Raw genomic sequence first — 23,319 nt, 5'->3', positions numbered from 1 at the left:
ATAGTAACAGTATAGCACAGAAAAGTATTGTATGGTGAAGTATAAGAATGGTATAGTACAGGTAAGGCACAGCATAGTATTGTGTAGTATAGTGTATAACAGTATAGTACAGTATAGAACAAAGTCATATGGTATAGAATAGTATGGCATAGTAAAGCATAGCACAGTATAGTATAGTATAGTATAGTATAGCATGGCATAGCATAGCATGATATACAGTAGTGCTGCTCAGAGAGGCAATTATTATTATGAGGGAGGAATCAAAATATTTCATTACCCAGCTATGCTTGTAATATTAATTGAGCATTCTGTGAGATTGTGAAGATTATATTATTAAAACTTATCCTTATAAGTGCATTCCATGAAAAACAGTGGAGTGTTCCAGACAACTTTACAGTGCCACAGTGCTTGCGAAAGTATTCGGCCCCCTTGAACTTTGTGACCTTTTGCCACATTTCAGGCTTCAAACATAAAGATATAAAACTGTAATTTTTTGTGAAGAATCAACAAGTGGGACACAATCATGAAGTGGAATGAAATTTATTGGATATTTCAAACTTTTTTAACAAATAAAAAACTGAAAAATTGGGCGTGCAAAATTATTCAGCCCCCTTAAGTTAATACTTTGTAGCGCCACCTTTTGCTGCGATTACAGCTGTAAGTCGCTTGGGGTATGTCTATCAGTTTTGCACATCGAGAGACTGAAATTTTTGCCCATTCCTCCTTGCAAAACAGCTTGAGCTCAGTGAGGTTGGATGGAGAGCGTTTGTGAACAGCAGTTTTCAGTTCTTTCCACAGATTCTCGATTGGATTCAGGTCTGGACTTTGACTTGGCCATTCTAACACCTGGATATGTTTATTTGTGAACCATTCCATTGTAGATTTTGCTTTATGTTTTGGATCATTGTCTTGTTGGAAGACAAATCTCCGTCCCAGTCTCAGGTCTTTTGCAGACTCCATCAGGTTTCCTTCCAGAATGGTCCTGTATTTGGCTCCATCCATCTTCCCATCAATTTTAACCATCTTCCCTGTCCCTGCTGAAGAAAAGCAGGCCCAAACCATGATGCTGCCACCACCATGTTTGACAGTGGGGATGGTGTGTTCAGGGTGATGAGCTGTGTTGCTTTTACGCCAAACATAACGTTTTGCATTGTTGCCAAAAAGTTCGATTTTGGTTTCATCTGACCAGAGCACCTTCTTCCACATGTTTGGTGTGTCTCCCAGGTGGCTTGTGGCAAACTTTAAATGACACTTTTTATGGATATCTTTAAGAAATGGCTTTCTTCTTGCCACTCTTCCATAAAGGCCAGATTTGTGCAGTATACGACTGATTGTTGTCCTATGGACAGAGTCTCCCACCTCAGCTGTAGATCTCTGCAGTTCATCCAGAGTGATCATGGGCCTCTTGGCTGCATCTCTGATCAGTCTTCTCCTTGTGTGAGCTGAAAGTTTAGAGGGACGGCCAGGTCTTGGTAGATTTGCAGTGGTCTGATACTCCTTCCATTTTCCATTTCAATATTATCGCTTGCACAGTGCTCCTTGGGATGTTTAAAGCTTGGGAAATCTTTTTGTATCCAAATCCGGCTTTAAACTTCTCCACAACAGTATCTCGGACCTGCCTGGTGTGTTCCTTGTTCTTCATGATGCTCTCTGTGCTTTAAACGGACCTCTGAGACTATCACAGTGCAGGTGCATTTATATGGAGACTTGATTCCACACAGGTGGATTCTATTTATCATCATTAGTCATTTAGGTCAACATTGGATCATTCAGAGATCCTCACTGAACTTCTGGAGAGAGTTTGCTGCACTGAAAGTAAAGGGGCTGAATAATTTTGCACGCCCAATTTTTCAGTTTTTTATTTGTTAAAAAAGTTTGAAATATCCAATAAATTTCGTTCCACTTCATGATTGTGTCCCACTTGTTGTTGATTCTTCACAAAAAATTACAGTTTGATATCTTTATGTTTGAAGCCTGAAATGTGGCAAAAGGTTGCAAAGTTCAAGGGGGCCGAATACTTTCGCAAGGCACTGTGTATATATATACGTGCTTTAAGCTAAATGCTAACATCTCCATAATAACATTCTCACTGTGACAATGCTTTCCTGCTGTTTAGCAGTTATAATGTTTGTTTGTTTCTTTGATGTTTGTGTTCTTGGATAAGTTTAGTTTTGTGGCCTCTCTCTCCCTGTACCTTTCTGCAGGCATCCCTGGCTTCAGAGATGTACGTTTCTAATGAGCAGTCAGTGGGCACATTAACTTGTCGGTTTGTTATTTTGTTTTTGTGGTGTCTTGATACTTTTCTTTTATCTCTCCTCTTACCCCAACCAGTTGAGGCCCTGTGTGAAAGGTCTCTTCCATTAAAGGGAGTTTTTCATCTTCACTGTCACCAAGTGCTTGCTCAAGGGGAATTTGTTTTCCTTGTAATAGTGTAAGGTCTAGACCTGATTATGTAAAGTGCCCTGAGATGATTGTTGTTATGAATTGGCACTATACAAATAACATGAATTGAATTGAAATGAATACTTGTCTGCTGGACCTTGACCCCTGTGTGAGCCTTCTAGCCACTGAAAAAAATATGTGTGTGTGTAAAGAAAGGGTCACTGAGGAGTAATAGGATTGCTCAGCCCTGCTCCCTCTCTCGACACCCTGGCAGAGACAGGCCTCCTAAATCATCCTCACATTTCTGAGCAAGACGGAGGACCTGGAACATCTCTGCCTGCCCTCCATCCCCGCTGCAGCCATAACTGCTCTCCCCACTGTGGTACAGCTACCGCTCGCAGTTGTGATTTCCCCCAAATCTCCAGGAGGAATGAAATAATATGTAAATGTCCAGTGGGAGAATATACTCAAGTTCATTGCAGCTGTGCCATAGTTACTGTATATGAGCTCAGCTCATGATCTTCAGCTTGCACTCTTTGTTCATGAACTTCACAGGTTCATGAACAAATGAAGCAATGTGTGAGGTGAAGGAGCCAACTTCGCTGCTATTATTCATTATTCATACTCTGAACTTCTTATTCTTATTCAGGGTCATGAAGAGGCTGGAGTCACACCTGGTGTCCACACACAACTCTTTTGCAGGTAAAAGTTTTAAACTTTGAGACAATGAAGATTTGTAATCTAACATTTTTGTTTATTTTTATTCACAATATTAAGTAGTCCATAGTATTCCCCAGAAAGTTTGCCCACTGTAATATAAACAGAAAATTGCATATTTTTCATACAGACCAAAACTTTTACCATGTCTAAATAAGTGGTAGTGTGTCCTAAGATCAGCACAGTGTATTTGTAGTCCCAGACAGTGCAGAACAGGACAGTCATACCACAGTCAGCTATCCCAGACCATGAGAATAACATGGCTTTGGACTTGAGATGAATACAAACAGCCCCTAGACTCTAGATTTAACAAGAACATGTTGACAATATCTTGCCATTAGATGACTTCAGAAATCACTTTATTATTGTGGTCTAAACAAAACAGATGAAATGTAACATAGTGTGAGCAGGTGAACAGGAACTAAAAACCAACTGGGCAAGCCAGAGTGGCACTCAAGGGGACAGGGTATTACTGATATCTTGCCATTTCTTCCAATATATAGCCTACCTGCACATAATTCAGCTAAAATGATCTGACATATAATTGAAGTTTATAGGCAAACTAATAAACATGCATGAACATTTATCATCCTGAATACTTTCTCAAGAAACACAATATCCAAAAACAACAACAAAAAACTTAATATCAGAGGGTCTATTCATCAAACTGTCAAGATCAATTGCATCAAAAGTAGTGCTCAAATTTATGAGAAAGAAAATAATATATATATGTGCAGTCGGTTGCAAGAAAAAGTAATGGCCCTGTTTGCGATATCCTGGTTTTCAGCATAAACTGGTCATGAAATATGATCTGATCTTCACCGAACTCCATGCCTGAACTGAAGCAGTATAGGAAGAATGTTCCAAAATTCCTCCTGAACATTCTGCAGGTCTAATCCACAGTGTTTGCTTGAGGTTGTTGCTGCCAAACATGGTTCAACGAGTTATTAAAACACTTTTGCAGTTACCTTTTCCACCATAACTTTGTATGTTTAATGGGTGTGTTCAGTAAAGACATGAAAGATCATGACTGCTTATGGTTTATCAGCTTAAAAATATTGTGTTTGCTAATATTTGTGGCTTTGGTTAAGAGGAGATCACATTTCATGACCAGTCTATGCAGAAAACCAGAAAACTGCAAACGGTGCCATTAGTATAAAACAATAACAATAACCATTCTGCATAATGAGTACATTTACTGTTTATACTCCCACTATATAAAAGCCATTAGATAATACTTCCATACTTTGGTGCTAATACTTTTATATTAATTGGTGAATGACTGTGTCTGATATGATTAAGTCTGCTCCCTTTAATCAGCAGCATTCATATGCAGTAAGGAGCTGTTTTTAGTAAAAAAGCAAATACTGACAAACAAGAGATACTCAAGGTTAGCAACTGGCTGGTAAAAACAGCCAGATGTTTCCCTTTGGGGTTGATAGAGACTATAAACAGAGGTAAGAGAAGAATGAATATTCAGCTTACTGTATGTTCACCAGGTGGTCACACAGACAAATCAGTGATAATGTTGCTCCATATCTGGTGTATGAAGATGCAACATGTTAGCCATATTAACTGTGATGTCATTGTTGTGTATACATCTTGTTCTTGCTATCCTGGCGAGGCCATTAATTAATTATATCTAAACATTTTGGAGGACTTTTACCAAGACTTATGTATTTTTTTTCATTGTATTTCTACTTTTAGTTAAGTAAGAAGTTTGAATACTTCTGCCACCACTCCCTGTGTGTTTAGAAACATGACCTGACCTGGTGATGGTCCCTTTCCACCTGCATCTGCATTTCCACCAAATCCCACTGACCTGCTATGAGTTCTGACCCATATCTGTGGAATAAACAGCAAAACTGAAGCTGATGCTTTGACAAAATTAGCTTTTTACAGTTATTGTACCTATTTCAAGCTCAGCTCAGTACAGATGTTCCTTAAAACCTTAAGATGGATTTAGTCATGTATGATATGATATAATAATAATAAACTCAGTGTCAAATTTGTCTAATGTTGAGCAGCTAATTAATACATCTAAGAATGTATCATAGATTGTCACCTGTTTATCAACTGCAAGTGTAAAACAGTTGTTTTTCTTTTTCATCTGAAAGGATATGTTGGAATTTTAAATTTGCAATAATAAATGCTGAATGAGCAGAAATGTTTTGAGCAACTGTAAAAACATCCCATGGTTCAAATAAGTCAGAGCAGTGGAGCAATAAGGAGAGATGGGATGGTGATGAACTTGGAGTGCAAGATCCTACAGTTAAGAAAGGAAATGTTACCTCACAGCTGAGGTTTCCAGAGGCAAAACACTGCAGGGTTGAGTAGAATACTGTCTGCAGCGTAGTGAGCATGGAGAGATTAAAGCAGTTCATTCTTTATTTAACAGGAGGTACAAACACTGCTGTGTGCCTACACTACTGTCAATCCATCAAGATCGTTGTCATCTTTTTCCTCTGGCGGTACTGCTCAAACAACAGAACAACTAATAATGGAAGCATAAAATCAAACCATTAACAAAATTTATTGATTGCAGTTTATTTGACTCTAAAACAAAAGACTGAATTATTGAGAATTGCTTTTTACTGTAATAAAGTGTCTAAACCAAAACAGCCACCATCGGTTGTTTACTACAGGTGGTAGGACCAGAATGTAGATCAGAACAGATGAAAGAGGAGGGCTTAAATTCACAGTAACTGAAGACTGGATTACTAGTGGGCAACTCAGAGAATCTTCTATTACAGACCTGGAGTGGGTGACTCAGACACTAGATATACACTGATCAGCCATAACATTATGACCACTGTTAGGTGAATTATACTGATTATCTCATTACAGTGGCACCTGTCAGTGTGTGGGATATATTAGGCAGCACGTGAACATTCAGTTCTCAAAGTTGATGTGTTGGAAGCAGGAAAAACAGGCATGTGTAAAGATCTGACAGACTTTGACAAAGACCAGACTGTGATGTCCAGGCAACCCATTTGGGCTGCTCAAAGACGTCTTTCCCCTAATTAACACATCCATACTAGATCTGATTAACCTCTCTCTATTTAACAGGTTATGTTCCACAGGCTTTTAAAGTTGCAGTAATTAAACCTCTACTCAAAAAGCCTACTCTTGACCCAGGTGTCCTAGCTAATTATAGACCAATATCCAATCTCCCATTTATTTCTAACATTCTGGAAAAATCTGTTGCTAAACAGTTATGTGACCACTTGCACAAGAATCATTTGTTTGAGGATTTTCAGTCAGGTTTTAGAGTCCATCATAGTACAGAAACTGCATTGGTGAAAGTCACCAACGATCTTCTCCTAGCCTCGGACAAAGGACTTGTCTCCATACTTGTCCTCTTAAATCTCAGTGCTGCTTTTGACACCATTGATCACAGCATCTTACTGCAGAGACATGAACATGTTACTGGGATTAAAGGAACTGCACTAAATTGGTTCAAATCTTATTTATCAGAAAGATTTCAATTTGTTCATGCTAATGATGAATCTTCCACACAAACTTATGTTAGTCACGACGTTCTGCAGGGTTCTGTGTTAGGTCCAATTTTCTTCACTTTATACATGCTCCCTTTAGGCAATATTATCAGGAAGCACAGCATAAATTTCCAAATAATATCTATATATGAACTACATACTATTCTATTACATATTACCTCTGGCTTGGCACCTTGTTTATTTTTAACCACTACAGTATTTTTAACCAACTCCCTGCACTCTAAAAAAACATGCTCATACACACAATAAGTACTGTTTTAGCATGGCAGAACCCTCTACTTTTGAATTTTTAATTTGCTAATTTCCACAGCTTTCTAATTGAACGTATAACACACTGAAAATAAACAGTCATAGAAATGAAAGAATAACCGACCAGGTGATCCTCTTTCCCCCACACATAACACAGTTTCAATGACACACACATCTGTACTGTAAAACAAACAGCTTCAATTCTGCTACAACTCTGTCCACTGCACATCCAGACAAAAACCCGGAGGGCAAAATTTCTGAACGATCCCCATTCTTTTCTTTTGAGATGTAAAAAACCCCAATCATGACGAATGCTGGGGAAAACCGTCTCCAGGCTTCTTTTGGGCGATCACCAACAAGGCCTGCAGTGAACCTGATTGTAGGAACCAGACATAGTGTAAATCCTGAAACTGAACTCAAAATACAACATAACTGTAACACAAACATTTATAATGTAGCTAAACTACTTTTATAAAAGCTCTAACCAAAAATCTTCTGCTGAGCGATGAGCTGAGATGAAAGTACTCAGTGACAATTAAGTAGTGAATATATAAATGACAAGATACTAATAACTGCTATGCATGAATTATGTACAGTATGAATACATAAAAATATAATGTCCAAGTCCATTGTCGTTTGATCAGTTTAGTTCCTTGCAGTTTCACTCTGTCACCGTCTGCTTTCTTCCATCCTCACCGGCTGAAATGTCTCTCTCTCTCTCTTTGCTCTAAGTATGACTGACCTCAGCACCTTTGGACTTACACTTCCCCCATCATGAGGGTCAGATAGATGAGAACACAACTGGGTCATAACCAGTATTATCATCAAGGGGAGCATCAGCTTCACTCGAACTCCCTCCTCATCCAAGGAATCCCTTGGATCACATCTTCTCCTTATCGAATCAGGATCAGCTCCAAGCCGTCTCTGTCCTTGGGGACCTTCACACCATGTACGGGCCTCCTTCGTGAGGGGGTCTCTTCTCCTCCGGGGCACCTTCACATACACAACATCTCCTGCCCTCACTTTGGACTCTCCATCCCTTTGGGCCTCTCTGTCCTGCAAAAAGGAAACACAAACAACACAGGCCACACAGGAGCAAATACTCCTGCACATAGTATTGACTAGTCCAACATAAAATCTCATTTCCTTATCAGGATGTCCAAACTGGTATTAACATTACAAAATAGCACTCTATAGACTACCCTTAAACCGACACCTGTCTCTTTAGCCAAAGGCATGGTCCTGTCAAGACACACAGACACCCTAAAATAGCTGAACAAAATAACTTTACTCGACCAAGAAGTGTACTATTCATTGTCATTATGCAGGCAAATCTGTGACTTCTGTGAAAGGAAACTTTAACATCCTTACAAGCAACCCAGGGATAGTCAACACACCCCGAGCAGAAAAACACACAAAAACTAAAAGAACCACCATTCATCCATTTTCAATAAGAAGAAAAGTGTGTTATAAGCCAAAGAATGTACTAGCATTTACATCCAGATATTACTAGAGCTGAATAAAGCATCTAATTTAAATAAGTTGTGACAACTAACCAAAAGTGCAAATGACAGTAAAGCTTACCTTATATCTAGGTTACCTCCTGAAGAGAGTCCTCCTGTATTGAAGTTAGTCACAAGATTTACAGTATAACATGATGAGAAATAACCACTGCATGTCTCCACACATCCGGTTACATTCAGAACACAGAGGTACAGTATCATGTGTTTGCTTGATTCGCTTTCCCATCGCCCTGTACACTCACTAATGTATTTGTCATAATATTGTCCTTTTATCCCCTATCACATTGTGGAAATGAAAATCTAGACAACTGTAGAACTACAAGGTCCCAACACTAAAACAATCACTTAATTAACGAATTATGCAATTGACAAAAATTAATCTATAACCGTTTTGATAATCAATCAGCCATTTCCAAAAGCTAAAGCTTCTCTGCTTTCTGTTTCTCAACCATTCACTAGATTTTTTTTTATTTCATATGTCGGTACATTAAGTTTATTGTTACTGAGTTAAAGAGTTTGATATCAGGACTTTAAGAGCCTAGTAAAAATGACATGTGACCTCCACACTCTGTAAAGAAAAACATTCTGGAATCTGTGGTGGCACATTAAGCTGAACCACGCCTAAAGAGAGAAGACAAAAGCAAGACAATTAAAATATAACTAAAATATCATATACCCATGATCCTCAGGATGATCAGTGTACAAAAACATAAAAGAACACAATAAAACATAAATGCTAACTGAGCTGGTGAGAAGCCACATTTCAATTATTTCAGGTAATTATCTTTTAAAAATAATTTCACATAGTCTGGGAGAGTGAAGTCCAGCGTGTACTGTAACAATGATTAATTCAACAATTCACATCCAACTCCACAATATGTATTTGCTTACCATGGTCGATCCAGGAGCCCCAGCTACTTTACTGTCTTTAACTGTAAGAGGACATCACTTGTCCCTCCTGACCAAGCTGTCCATATATTTCACCTGTTCCTTACAATACAGTAATTTATGCAGTGAAACTTTGTCCCTATTCAGCTAACGTTGTTAAGAAGTCATGAGGCAAACAATCAAAGAGTCATGAAGTCCCAATGACACGTCTCATAGTCCAGTACATCATTTCCTCAATGTACTGGAGGACAGTACATGAGCTCTTACCTGCCAATTTCCTCAGGTAATCCTGCTAAATTTATTAAACACGTTAGAACAGCGGCACTCTGAAAGATACAGAACATAAGTCAATCATATTAAGCCACTGGACCTCAGGTGGAACATCCAACAACAGTGGGTGTAAATTTGGAACTTCAGTTTAAAATGCACTACAACCTCAAAGAAAGATCTATGAGAATTAACACACTGCTTAGATAATGTAGAAAATGTACCACTTAATACTCACTTTTGTCCACTTTCATTACTGGCAAGATTGAAGTATTACTGCATAAATTTTGCTATATAAACGTTGAGCCTATATGTTTTAGTACATAGTCTATATTTACCACAAAACGTGAAGAGCTGTTTTCCCTTTTTTTCCTTCTTATTACAGCTACCTATTACTCTATTATGATAAAATTATATTTGAACCTTCCGTTTCTTAAATCAAATATGTGAGTGTACTTTAAACTTAGTTTTAAAATATTGAAGAGTGCAGTGAATTTGACAGACAGGGAGTGAGGCCTCTTGACAGATCATCATTAATAAGTTCATTCACATTCTAACTGAATTTATAAAAGTGTTATCCACATCCCCAGATCAATAAACCATGGCCTCGCCTTTTTTCCTTCTTTGTCTTTTGCCCCCACACTCATTTGGTTTTGTGCAGTCAGAACCACAATGTCACATTTCAGACACCAGCTCTTGCAGCTCAGCAGTCTCTTTCCTTGCTCTGGGACTGCAGGAAATAGAGTTTGAAAAAGTCAGCATGACTCACACTGTCTTTATTGTTATCCCAGTGATGAATACTTAAGAGGGGGACCCTGCCCTTTGTTCATAGGTCCCCATGCCCCAGGGTTGCCCTGTTGACCCTGGGCAAATCTGCCACAAGGCCACTCAGGGCATCTGTCTCACACATGCCCCAACTTTCCACAGTGGAAGCACCTTACTCTTTGGCCTATCCTCTGAGGCCTTCCGGCCCACCCCCTGGCTGTGCTTATATCAGCTGGGGGATGACGATGGCAGGCACTGAAGATGGAGGGGGTCCGGCTGGCTCAACAGGAGTCACAGGCACAGGCACCTTTGTCTTCCATCTTTCTTCAGCTGGGGAACAAAGCACCCCTTCACATTGGTGTGACATTGGATGAACAAAATGGGGGAGTTTGGGTGTAGCTCCCCCTTGGTCATAACTCACCTCAGCTTCTGGCTTTGGTCTGGGGATGGGCACCCGTGTAGTACCGGATGGAGCAAAGCCGAGCACCTCACTGCACTCATGGTCTGTCTTTATCTCTCCTTCCTGTACAAACTTCACAATCTGATTATGCATCTCATTTAAATGTCTGGGATTTTGACAAGAAAGCTTTAATGCTTTTACATATATGTCACGCAAATCAGTTATTTCATCTTCCAGCTGCTCCAACCTGGCAGCCTCCACCAGTTCATCAGCTGATTCTCTACCATACTGGACTGTTTTTTCACTCATCATTCCAGCATGACTACTAAATAATTGCAAGACAGCGAGTTGTCTTTCATGTTTGCAAACACGCTTTGCAGATTTATCTTTAGCCTTATGATTAATTAGCAGCATTTTCATCTCAGCACACAAATGTTTATCGAATGTTCCATCTGAGGGCCAGAATACCGACAAGTGTCACGTTCTCCTGTGCCACTTTTGAGATAAATCATAAATTTCCTCCACCAGCAACGGATTTTTATTCCCAATCACTATGACTGGAGACGTGTTTATCCTTTCAGACGCCATGACTCCTTCTTATGCAGTTATGTCTTTCACAGTACACCTATGTTTGACTATGATCAACTAAATTGGAGGAATGCATAAATGTAAGACGTGCAACTGACAACAAAGCAAATTTTTTCAAAACACTATTTTAAACTCACTGTTTCAACTCAAATTAGATTATATTCATTTCCTTATCATTACCCATGTTCCAGTATAAGGCACTGAAAATGCAGTTCAACAACAGTTTAAAGCTACTACTTTAGACTTTACTTTACAAATGTAGAAAACTTTAAATTTACATCCTATCCTACTGCCTTAAGCTTAATTCTCTCCCTCCTCTGTCTCTGTGCACGTTTACATCACAGACACACAAAGCTGCTCAGGGGGAGGGTAAGAGGTGACACTCACTTCCAGTTTGTATCTAACCAGCAAAAATCTGATTTCTCACTTCCCCCCTTTAAAAACTACAGGCAGCAGAGGCAGCACTATGCACATTAAAGCAACAAGCCACTATTCCCTCATGAATCGACCACAGCAACAAAAAACCCTACCATATTAATAGTAAGATGTAACTACAAGTGCAATCGCCAATGTTCAACAGTCATGTACTACTAATGTTAAGAAATAGTTATTCACATAAACCAGTCCATACCCACATGACCCTTTACTCTCCAGACCATGACAGCTTGAAAAAAACAAAAAACACAAGACTATAAACTACTAAACACTGCACTACACAAAGTTCACAGATTAAAAACCTCATAAACATAAGGCTTTAATAACTATAACAATAAAACAGCACATTATTAGTATTAATTTATTATTATCCTATTATTATTATTATTATCATTTATTCTTTTTATTATGTATTATATCTACGACCTCGCCTCCACCACCGCACGGAGGTACATACACACACACACGCCTCTACAGACGCAGTTAAAATACTCGCACTCACGCACACACACACAAAGAGCAGACCGCACCCAAAAAGAAAAAAACTGCGCAGTATATATTCAGTATATTTACAGTATATCTACAGCCTGTATAAACCTGTAATATAACCCAATATATATTTTTCTTAAACAAACTTATGTCACATTTGAACATGAAGCAATTTACAACACATATACTCAGCCTATAGTCAAACACACACTTTTGAGTCCAGACTGTTATATATTTACAAAAAGCGCTTTAAGTGGGCTTTCACTATACTTGGCCAAGAACCGTATGAACCATGCCAGGTTAACGTCAAAAATGATCAAATCTCAACCAAACCCAGCTTCATACCCCCCTCGCAGTTAAACTAATTCAATTTATTACTCTCCAAACTGTTAAGTACACCAAACAAATTTAACCGAAATGGTAACTGTGAGGACGCAAGTCGTCTGCTACTACAGATTGTCTTATAATTTCACCAGTCACCTTAACATATGATTTAGCTTATCTAAACGGTGTGACTACTCTGTGAGCTCCAAACGGCTGTAGACCCACTAGCAGTACAAATCTCGCTTTGCAGCCATATCATAAAGTTTTTATTTAAATCCCTACCAGACACTCTTATTTATTTATAGCTCACAATTTAGTTCTCCAAACTGGTCTGTCACTTAGCTGCTCCAAACCATAAGTTCTAACACCCAATTGGCTGCAATTCTCTAGTTTTCCTTAAAACAACAACAATAACCAGCACAAACACACAGTTACTTATTTACACAATGTTAGTAAATGCTATACCTTCACACACATACACACATTCACAGAGTGAGCAGCTCACACACATATCATACAGGAAGTAGGTAGCAGAACACACACACAAATAGAGCAAGGAGGCGGAGAATTACTCCCCACATACTCATTGTTTCACAAAAATAGAAAATAAGTCATACTCACCTCAGCAACACAGTAAACAGTCTGAAAACACATGAAATTGACACAAGGACAACAAGAAATTGCAATGCACACAATTATCAGTCATCCCTCTGTCCCTAACTCCAGACACACATCTCAGCCAATTACACGACACCAAACAAATATATGTTCACATATTTAAACACACATTAAAGTCCACACGTATTCACCTACAGAAAGAGCTTTAAGTGGGAATCCACAAATAGGACAAACCTCTGCTACACAGCCTCACCATCAAATGTAATCAGTTACAGACACCTTTATAACTCATAATTTCACGCTGTTCAATCCGCTGTCTGACAACTTATATTTTTTTCTGTCAATCCTAATAGGCTGTTTCACCATCACATAAACTTCAGACATGTAAAAACAACATCAATGTATCCTGTAAACATTTAAAGTAAGTTATTTACATCAGTGTTAGTAATGATGTTAATGTTAGTGATCACCGCAGTCTTCCATCACCTGTCAGAACAAATCAAGTTATTTGGTTCCCCTTCACACAAATTCTTGGAGGACAGTCAAGATAGGAGATTAAATTTAAAATTCTCCCAACTTATGCTCCTACCTGCAGAGACAACACCAAGGAGAAGATGTGAGATGTGAGGGTCTGAAACCAAGTCTCTAGATCTGCCTTCTTTCACCTGCGCAACATTGCCAAAATCAGGAGCATCCTGTCTCAAAGTGATGCTGAAAAACTGGTCCATGCATTTGTTACTTCCAGGCTGGACTACTGTAACTCTTTACTATCAGGATGTCCCAATAATTCCCTAAAAAGCCTCCAGGTAATCCAAAAAAGTCAGAGTACTGACAGGAACTAGCAAGAGAGATCATATCTCTCCCATATTAGCTTCTCTCCACTGGCTCCCTGTAACATTCAGAATAGAATTTAAAATCCTTCTCCTAACATACAAAGCCCTTAATAACAAGGCTCCATTGTATCATAAAGACCTCGTAGAGCCTTATCATCCAAACAGAGCACTTTGCTCTCAGAGTGCAGGTCTATTTGTGGTTTGTGGTTCCTAGAGTCCACAGAAGTAGAATGGGAGGCAGAGCCTTTAGCTATCAATTTGCTCTCCTATGGAACCAACTCCCAGTCCCACTTTGGGAGGCCAACACCCTCTCTACCTTTAAGATTAGACCTAAGACGTTCCTTTTTGATAAAGTTTATAGTTAGGGCTGGATCAGGTGACCCTGAGCCTTCCCTTAGTTATGCTGCTATAGGCCTAGGCTGCTGGGGGGCCCTCCTCTCTCTCCCTATGCTTCTATATGCCACCATTACACATCACTAACTTTGTGTCTCCTCTCTCCTGTAGTGTGTCCTCTCTCTCCCCCTGTACTTTTCTGCAGGTTGCCCTGGCTCTGGAACTCTATGTTTCACCGGCCACATCGACCTGATCAGTGTTTGATTGTTGTGTCTTGTTGCTTTTCTTCTTTTGTCTCTACTCTATCCACTCACCCCAACCGGTCTGGGACAAAACAAAAACCTTTGCACAGACTGCTGCCTCTGCGCTGCGCTGGCTACGGTTTCTTCTGTTAAAGGGAGTTTTTCTTCCCCACTGTTGCCAAGTGCTTGCTCAATGGGGATTTGTTGGGTTTTTCAAATATGCTGATGATCCAGCCATTCATCTGTAATCCTGCTAACCAACACACACGCAGACCTCCTTGGCAGAGGTCATAAGAATCCTGTTAAAACACATACCAGGGCAACATCTGGCATATAAATCAGATCAAGTACACTGAATATGATGGCAACAAACCATTATTATGTAACCCTTATTCAAATACTTTTAGTGACTTGTTGAAAACAAATAACAATTAATAACCAACGCTCATATGTTCATTATGATTTTTTTAAATTATGAGAGAAATATGACTTTACATTGTTCAACACACCAAGAGTGGGAATAAAACAAAACATTCTTACAAAATGTTGCAATAAATCAAGTGGAATGGTTTTTTTAAAACATTTGATTTGTTTTATACATAAGTCATTTACACATTTGCCATTTTTACATTGAAAGTTAAACTGTGTACCATTTTTTATAGTACAAACATGTCCTTCGTTTCAAAGCAGAGGTATAAGAGCTCTCCTCTCCGTCTTGAGAAGATGCTGGGTTCTACTTTAGTGCATTTCATTGTTAAGATTTAAGGCTATGCAGGCTTCACTTGATGGACACGTTTGTCTCATTGACAGGCCTATCAGCATCAGTGGAGGGAGTTTATTTTCCTGACTCATGCCCGCTGATTGTCCCTTACACAAAGAGGTTTATGGTTCTGCTGGGTCGCTCCCTCTAACCTTTTTTTAAACCCATTTTAAAGCTGCTGCTGCTGATCGGTTTCACTGAATAACCAATTACAATCTCTAACAACTTATCTGTTTCTGCAGTCAATTACAAATGTCATGGGGAAAATGCCACAGAATGTGGGAGCCCATGCTCATTACATTATCTCTGCACAGCAATAACCTGCTGTGCAAAATGTACATTCTTCCTGCTGTGCAAAATGTGCATTTTGCACAGCAGGAAGAATATTTAATAAAATAATTTTTTTTAAAAGCAATTACATACTGTTGGGTTGTTGTTATGTGAGGGAGGGAACACATTTAGTCATAGGTGTAGTGCTCCCTAGTAGTCAAAACACCTAAAACAAAAAATATTCCTCAGTTTCAGATTACACCAAATCCATAAACAAAGACATGAAGCAACTAATTGTCTGGTACTGTAAGCCTCTTAGAAAACACATTATAATACGCCAGCCAGGACATATAGTCAAATCCTCAACACAGACGGTAAGTTAACAAACAAGCTCTTAAACATGAGACAAAAGAGGCTGTAAGGCAGTAGTTCAATGATGCTGCTCTGTAATTCACTGGAAAAGGGCTTTTTTTAAAACTACTTTGCACTTCCTACCTGTCCTGCTGGTAGTTGTGTGGCCCATAGTCTGGGTGTAATGGGGCTAAAACACAGGCTAAAAAATTAAGACAGGCCACTCAGGACATCTTGGAAACATTACATAAAAGATATGAGCCCATTTCTAGTTTTAACACTAACACAGTGGAACCACAGCATCTTTTTTGTACTTGAACACACTGTATCACTTTGGATTATCATTGCATTTTATGAGCATCAGTGCCCTTGATCAAAGAACTCCTGATCTTTCATACTGATTAAAAAAATGCCTCAACATTATAGGACCAAAGTGCAACACTGATGAGTGCTGATTAATTTTAAATGATCAGAGGCTCAAGCAGCTTAGTCTTTAAACAGGAACACATACTATAACATCATTTGGTGTTTTGGAAATGCCCTTTCTCATTTCCTCTGACCAGCTCCTTTGTCCCGTCTCCAATTCTTAAAACCCATCAACTGTGTGCATCTAGAGTCTATTTGCAGAACTGAAAGAGGGAGGTTGAAGTAGAAAGCTGAACTCTTTAACAGACAGAAGCCATTAGTATGCTACCTGCAGAGTTACATGCAATTAAAAAAAGACGAAGGAAAGCCCCATCGTTGGCGCTCAGATAAAAAATGAAATGGGCTGCATAAAAGCCCACTGAAAGGCAGATAAAGCGAGGATCAAGTTAATATCCATCCAAGGCTCTAAAACACACTAAAGGATATGAATTGAGCCATTAGACACAGGGAGATATGTCTCAGTCTTTTCATTACCGTTACGCCTGGAAAAACAGATTCACACATCTGTGGAGAGTTTCACTCCAGAATGCAGATATCCATAATTCAAATAAATTAAAACCTCACCAAGAAACATAACTGATGGCATAATGTTGTTATAGAGGATTACTGCAGTTGTCACATGCCAGTTCCATTTTGCTTACAGACCAGAGACAACCTCAGTCAATGTTCCATCTGCTTTTCAAACAGTGAGCACAGGAATGTCAGGCAATGATTTTCTTTCAGTAGGAAATGACACACTAGACTTTTGTGGATAAAGTAATGTTGCTAGGACACATGTTCCTGCGTGGTTCTATCAGTGACGAAGATTAAGGATGAGGAGCTTCCAGTGCCACGTTGAGCTTGTTCACAGTCACATCTGTTTCCAGGTGACATCTGGAAATGTCTGTGTCTTTTCTACATATAATTAAAGCCACACAGAAATGACAAAACACAGCATACTGGGGGCCAAAACAGACATGAAAAGAGAAAGGCAGGGAAGGACACGACATGCTTGGTAGAGATTGTGACAGAATTCATTGTGAAATGCTTTTGTGACACAGAGCTGTCATAACTGTATAATTTGTCTTCAAAATGAAGAACTTCTAATGCCTTCTTTGGAAAAGGAAACAGCGTTTTTGGACAGAAAATACCCCAAATTGCACAGCTAATCTCTGTTCCCTATTTTAATGCACTGCAACTGTAGGTACATACTGTACTTGCACATAAAATAGAATCTCTAATATATTCTAGTTTACAGAAACTAAAAGAAGTGGTCTTTGAGTTAAAAATGCAAAAAAATACATATTGTATGTCTTCTTCTTGCATGTAATGTTAAACTGCTTTACACCATGATAATAAAAGTCTCTTCAAACTTATTTCAAAAGTGCAGGGATTCTGGTAGTACACTGCAGTATTAAGTCTGTAGATGAATGTTTTACTACTTGGGAGTACCACATTCTTCTACATGTCAAAATGACATGATGTGATGATGATGATGATGATGAGGAGAGCCACATCTCAGCAGAAGTAGATCTCTCCATCCAGAGGGGGCTCTGGGAGATGCTGGGGATCTGAAAGGAGGAGAGAAGAGTCAGTGTCACGACACCAAAGAGGAGTTCTCCTCTAAAGGGTCTGATTGCTGGTTTGTTTTAACATTTATTCTCCATGAGGGTTAAGTGAGCCTCGCCACCCTGCTTCACACTGATCAAACTCTTAGCACAGTGCACTCTGCCGCTATTGAGATCCACTGAAGAACTGAAGCTGCCTCAGTGAGTGGCTTCGTGTGTTGTGTTCGCTCATAGCACAGACATCAAACAGATTTCTCCAAATGTCTTTGTAGTTTCATGTTTATCTATGCTTTTCATATCAAATGTATTTTTATGCGACATACACCGTGTGTATCCTGTTCAAGGCGCTTCACAGAAGCATGCACAAATGCAGCACTAAACAAAACTTATACACAGGAATTACACAATTTTATCTCCTTCTCATACTCCTCATAAATTCATAGCCATGTGAAGGCAGATCCAAACTAGAGGCATCTTGAAACCAATAATATATCACAGTTCAATAATGTAACTCTCCCACTTTTAATAATGCAAAGACAAAAATCTAAGCAGGGTCTCTAATTTATACCACACGCTAAGTAGGTTCTGAGTATGTAGTGAGTTAACACTGGGGAAGTGGCAAAATAAAACTGAGCCAAAACATATCAACACTGAAAACACCTCAGTGTTTTGTGTGCACAGTATTCTGGACAAGCTTCTCACAAATTCTCTCAAATGTTAAATAATTGTGGTGGTGAAACAGCTGCAGACAACAACAAAAAAGGAAAAAATTTTTTTGAAATAAGCATTTTGCTACGTCATTTCCTGGTAATTAATGTAAGGTGTAAGAACGTTGATTTCTCACACATTCATTACAGACAGCAATACTATACAGCAGTACACTAGTGTACAGAACACATGTATTGGACTCAGTAATAGACTCCAAAATGACAAGACATGGAAATGGCTGGTGCCAGGACCCAGCAGAGACTGCTGCATACTACAGCGAGTGACCTGGGAGAGACAGGTGCATGTACATTCATTATGAGATAAGGGGGACAAATAAGATAAAGAAGCAGAATGATGCAAAGTGACATCACCAGCCTGTACACAAACAAGCTGATCAGACTAAGATGTGTGTTATTTATTATTCAGTTATTGCAGATAAGAGCTACTATCATTCAGTGTGTCTCATGAGGACTTAATACACATGGTTTACTAAAAATGTAATGCTGATTCTATAAGCTTTGTCATTGATTGTTTAGCAGAAATACACAATCGTAAAACACTAAACTCTCCACAACTGCATGCATCTGTGCTTAAAGCCATACATAAAATACAGATGCAGAGAGTGATCTATGAAGTATCCAGCACATCCAGCTCTGATTGCTTCTTCAAAGTCCTGAATCAATCAATTCTTTTGGAAATTCTCAGATTTTTAATAAAGTTGCAACATTTTTTTAAAACCATGTGCTCACTTGCCATTATGGGCTATTGAATGTACGTAGCTTAATGGGCAAAAAAAGATCATTTTATCAATTTAACATCAAATGTACAAAAACAACATTAACATGTGCACAGGGTGAAGGAGTCTGAACAGTTTCTGAAGCCACTGCAGCTGTGAATGAGGCCGACTGTGTTCATAAACTGATTTATTTTCAGCTGATAACCTAAATCTGTTGAATCTGACAAGTCTGTGGGAAAAAAACAACTGGACTCCAACCTGCTGATTCGCTATAAGACACTGAATAATTAAAGTGAATGCAAACCCATCTACCCTGTTCTACCTGTTGTCTGCGCACTCCCCCCTTTGCCCTTCTTCTTCTTCTTCTTCTCCTTTCCCTCTTTGCTCTTGTTCTTGGCCAGCTGCAGCAGGCTCTTTGAGATCTGGTTGTTGGCTTCGCTGCCCTTGATGTTGGTGTTAGTTGAAGATGAGGTGAATAGATGGAGGCCTTTCCCTTTGGGCTTAGACCACTGGGGCTGCAGCCTGGGCAAAGAGGAGGAAGAGGAGGAGCACAGTTCCAGCGAGTCCAGCTCCAGAGACTGGGGGCTGCCAGGAAACTGGGATTCATCAGATGTCACAGAGGGAGTTCTCTAGATGTGAAAGCAGAAGGTTAGACAGATGAACAGCTATTGTCTACAACTGTAAGTGATTATCTACAGTACAAAAGTTGCATATTTTAATGTGTTTGCAAGCATAGGAAATACAGTGGTGTGAAAAAGTGTTTGCCCCCTTACTGATTTCTTATCTTTTTGCATGTTTGTCACACTGTAATGTTTCAGATCGTCAAACAAATTTATATATTAGTCAAAGATAACACAAGTAAACACATCATGCAGTTTTTAAATGAAGGTTTTTATTATTAAGGGAAAACAAAATCCAAAACTATAGAGCCCTGTGTGAACAAGTGTTTGCCCCCCTGTCAAAACACTGGTTTATCGCACCTGAGTTCAATTTCTCTTGCCACACCTGTTCGCAATCAAGAAATCACTTAAATAGGACCTGCCTGACAAAGTGAAGTAGACCAAAAGATCCTCAAAAGCTAGACATCATGCCGAGATCCAAAGAAATTCAAAAACAAATGAGAAAGAGAATAATGGAGCTCTATCAGTCCGGAAAAGGTTATAAAGCCATTTCTAAAGCTTGGGGACTGCAGGTCTTCATTTTGTTTTTCTTCAGCCATTCAGAAGTGGACTTGCTGGTGTGCTTTGGATCATTGTCCTGCTGCAGAACCCAAGTTCGCTTCAGCTTGAGGTCACAAACGGATGGCCGGACATTCTCCTTCAGGATATTTTGGTACACAGCAGAATTCATGGTTCCATTTATCACAGCAAGTCTTCCAGGGCCTGAAGCAGCAAAACAGCCCCAGACCATCCCATTACCACCACCATATTTTACTGTTGGTATGATGTTCTTTTTCTGAAATGCGGTGTTACTTTTACGCCACACATAATGGGACACACACCTTCCAAAAAGTTCAACTTTTGTCTCGTCTGTCCACAGAGTATTATCCCAAAAGTCTTGGGGATCATCAAGATGTTTTCTGGCAAAACTGAGACGAGCCTTTATGTTCTTTTTGCTCAGCAGTGGTTTTCGTCTTGGAACTCTGCCATGCAAACCATTTTTGCCCAGTCTCTTTCTTATGGTGGAGTCATGAACACTCACCTTAACTGAGGCAAGTGAGGCCTGCAGTTCTTTGGATGTTGTTGTGGGGTCTTTTGTGACCTCTTGGATGAGTTGTCGCTGTGCTCTTGGGGTAATTTTGGTCGGCCGGCCACTCCTGGGAAGGTTCTCCACTGTTCCATGTTTTCGCCATTTGTGGATAATGGCTCTCACTGTGGTTCGCTGCCGTCCCAAAGCTTTAGAAATGGCTTTATAACCTTTTCCGGACTGATAGAGCTCCATTATTCTCTTTCTCATTTGTTTTTGAATTTCTTTGGATCTCGGCATGATGTCTAGCTTTTGAGGATCTTTTGGTCTACTTCACTTTGTCAGGCAGGTCCTATTTAAGTGATTTCTTGATTGCGAACAGGTGTGGCAAGAGAAATTGAACTCAGGTGCGATAAACCAGTGTTTTGACAGGGGGGCAAACACTTGTTCACACAGGGCTCTATAGTTTTGGATTTTGTTTTCCCTTAATAATAAAAACCTTCATTTAAAAACTGCATGATGTGTTTACTTGTGTTATCTTTGACTAATATATAAATTTGTTTGACGATCTGAAACATTACAGTGTGACAAACATGCAAAAAGATAAGAAATCAGTAAGGGGGCAAACACTTTTTCACACCACTGTAGTTTAACTGTGTTTAAAATCAAACACTTTATCTCTACATATAGGTTTAAAATGAAAGCCTGAAAATATACCTATGGCATCTGGATTTCTAGTTATTAACATGCAGAACAATGATCTTTTTAAAAGTCACTTTCAAAAGGACCCAGGTTCAAGGCTCCAATGTAAGCATCCATAAGCATCCACCCCACTGTTGTGTCACTGAGCAAAACACTGAATATCCCTCCCAGCTCAGTGAGCACTCCTGTGTACACAAGTGGCCAACAGTTTCTTCTGGAGGAAGGAACAGATTATGTTATCATAACCTTTATGAGTGCTCACCTCAGCGAGATGGATCTCCTCCATCTTGTTGAACTGCTGCTGCACAACTTCTCTGTCCCTCTCCAGCTTCCTCTGGGTGTCTCTCAGCCGCTCCAGGTCTTTCTGGTACTCCTCCTTCTTACTCTGCAGCTCCTGCTTCTCCTCCTCTAGCTCCTTGTACTGCTTCTGTAGCTCCTCCTCCTGCAGTGGTTGGAAGGTGGATTGATGGATTTACTGAAATGTTACAGGCCAAAGATACTGCAGGTTTTCAGACACTGAAAAGGAAGTTACTGAAATCTCTGATATCTGAGACTGAATGAATGAAATCTAATGTGTCCTGGTAAGGGACAGTAGGGAATTATTTAAAACTCTTTGATTTTTTTTGTTTAATGTTCTTGGATATATACTAGATAATACTGGACAGCACTGACTTGTCCGTTTTCAATAGGCTGTAGGTTTGTCAGAATAATGGTGTGATAGGCTAAGGCCCATTCAAGCCTAAAATGAGCAAAAAAGCACAAACTGCAGTTACCATACTTCTGTACCTTGTTGTTCAGGCAATTACAAGCCATCTTCTAAAGCCAAGAACCTGAGATAGCTGGCTTGGTAAAATCTGCTTTAAACTAATCATTGGCCTTTTATAAGACACCTTTGTACTCCAAATTCTTTGCGTCCTCTGTTTTGATCATGCAGCTTTGATCTCAGTAAAGCAGAGTTGTGGTAAGATGGCTGTGGTACTTTGAAGGATCTTCAGTCAAACATATATATTTGGCAGCCTGCCATCACTACAGAGCGGTGCAGGAAACCATGAGCTCCTGGCACAAAGTTACAATAACATTTGTCAGATAAAGTACAGTACAAGGTAAATAATTGTACAACTGTTCTAATAAAATGACAGGGGTTACAACTGTATAGAAACATAACACATGGAACAAGTAGGAAATGATGCAGAGTTACCTGTATGTGCAGCAGCACCTCCCGTTCAGTCAACTGCCGTTCCCTGAGTTCCAACTCCTTCTCCCTCTTTCTCCTCTCCTCAGCATGAGCGGTCTGCTGTCTCTGCAGGGAGGCAAGCTCCTGTCGCTGCTTCTCCAGGCTGCGCTGCTTCTCTTGTTCAATCAGGGAACTGGGCCGTGAGGACGACCGTGATAAAGACATACAGGAGGAGGCGCGCTCACTCAGGGCCTGTCGCTGGTCCTCTATGAAACTGTCCTGCTGGATGACCACCGCCTGGGATATATAGAGCCAGAGTCCAGAGAGTTTAGGTCAAACACATCCTTCCTGGTACTGTGTGGTATTTGACCAAGTCTTCCAGATATTA

General features: G+C 39.6%; 1 protein-coding gene across 6 annotated transcripts in view; it reads right to left on the bottom strand.

Moving 5' to 3' along the window:
• Nucleotides 1–15,068: 15,068 nt before the first annotated feature.
• akap13 (A-kinase anchoring protein 13) overlaps nucleotides 15,069–23,319 on the bottom strand; it is a 178,123-nt gene continuing 169,872 nt past the window's right edge. For all 6 annotated transcript variants that reach the window (XM_020617124.1, XM_020617127.1, XM_020617129.1 and 3 more), the window contains 4 exons: nucleotides 22,956–23,228; nucleotides 22,020–22,199; nucleotides 19,692–19,998; nucleotides 15,069–17,928 (listed from right to left, as the gene is read on the bottom strand). In XM_020617124.1, coding sequence (XP_020472780.1) covers nucleotides 17,876–17,928; nucleotides 19,692–19,998; nucleotides 22,020–22,199; nucleotides 22,956–23,228 — 813 coding nt within the window. In that variant the 3' untranslated portion in view covers nucleotides 15,069–17,875. The remainder of the gene's footprint in view (nucleotides 17,929–19,691; nucleotides 19,999–22,019; nucleotides 22,200–22,955; nucleotides 23,229–23,319) is intronic.

The sequence above is a fragment of the Monopterus albus genome, unplaced genomic scaffold (assembly GCF_001952655.1).
Source record: "Monopterus albus unplaced genomic scaffold, M_albus_1.0 scaffold186.1, whole genome shotgun sequence".
Classification (NCBI taxonomy): Eukaryota; Metazoa; Chordata; class Actinopteri; order Synbranchiformes; family Synbranchidae; genus Monopterus; species Monopterus albus.
This window is presented reverse-complemented; position numbering and strand designations above follow the sequence as displayed.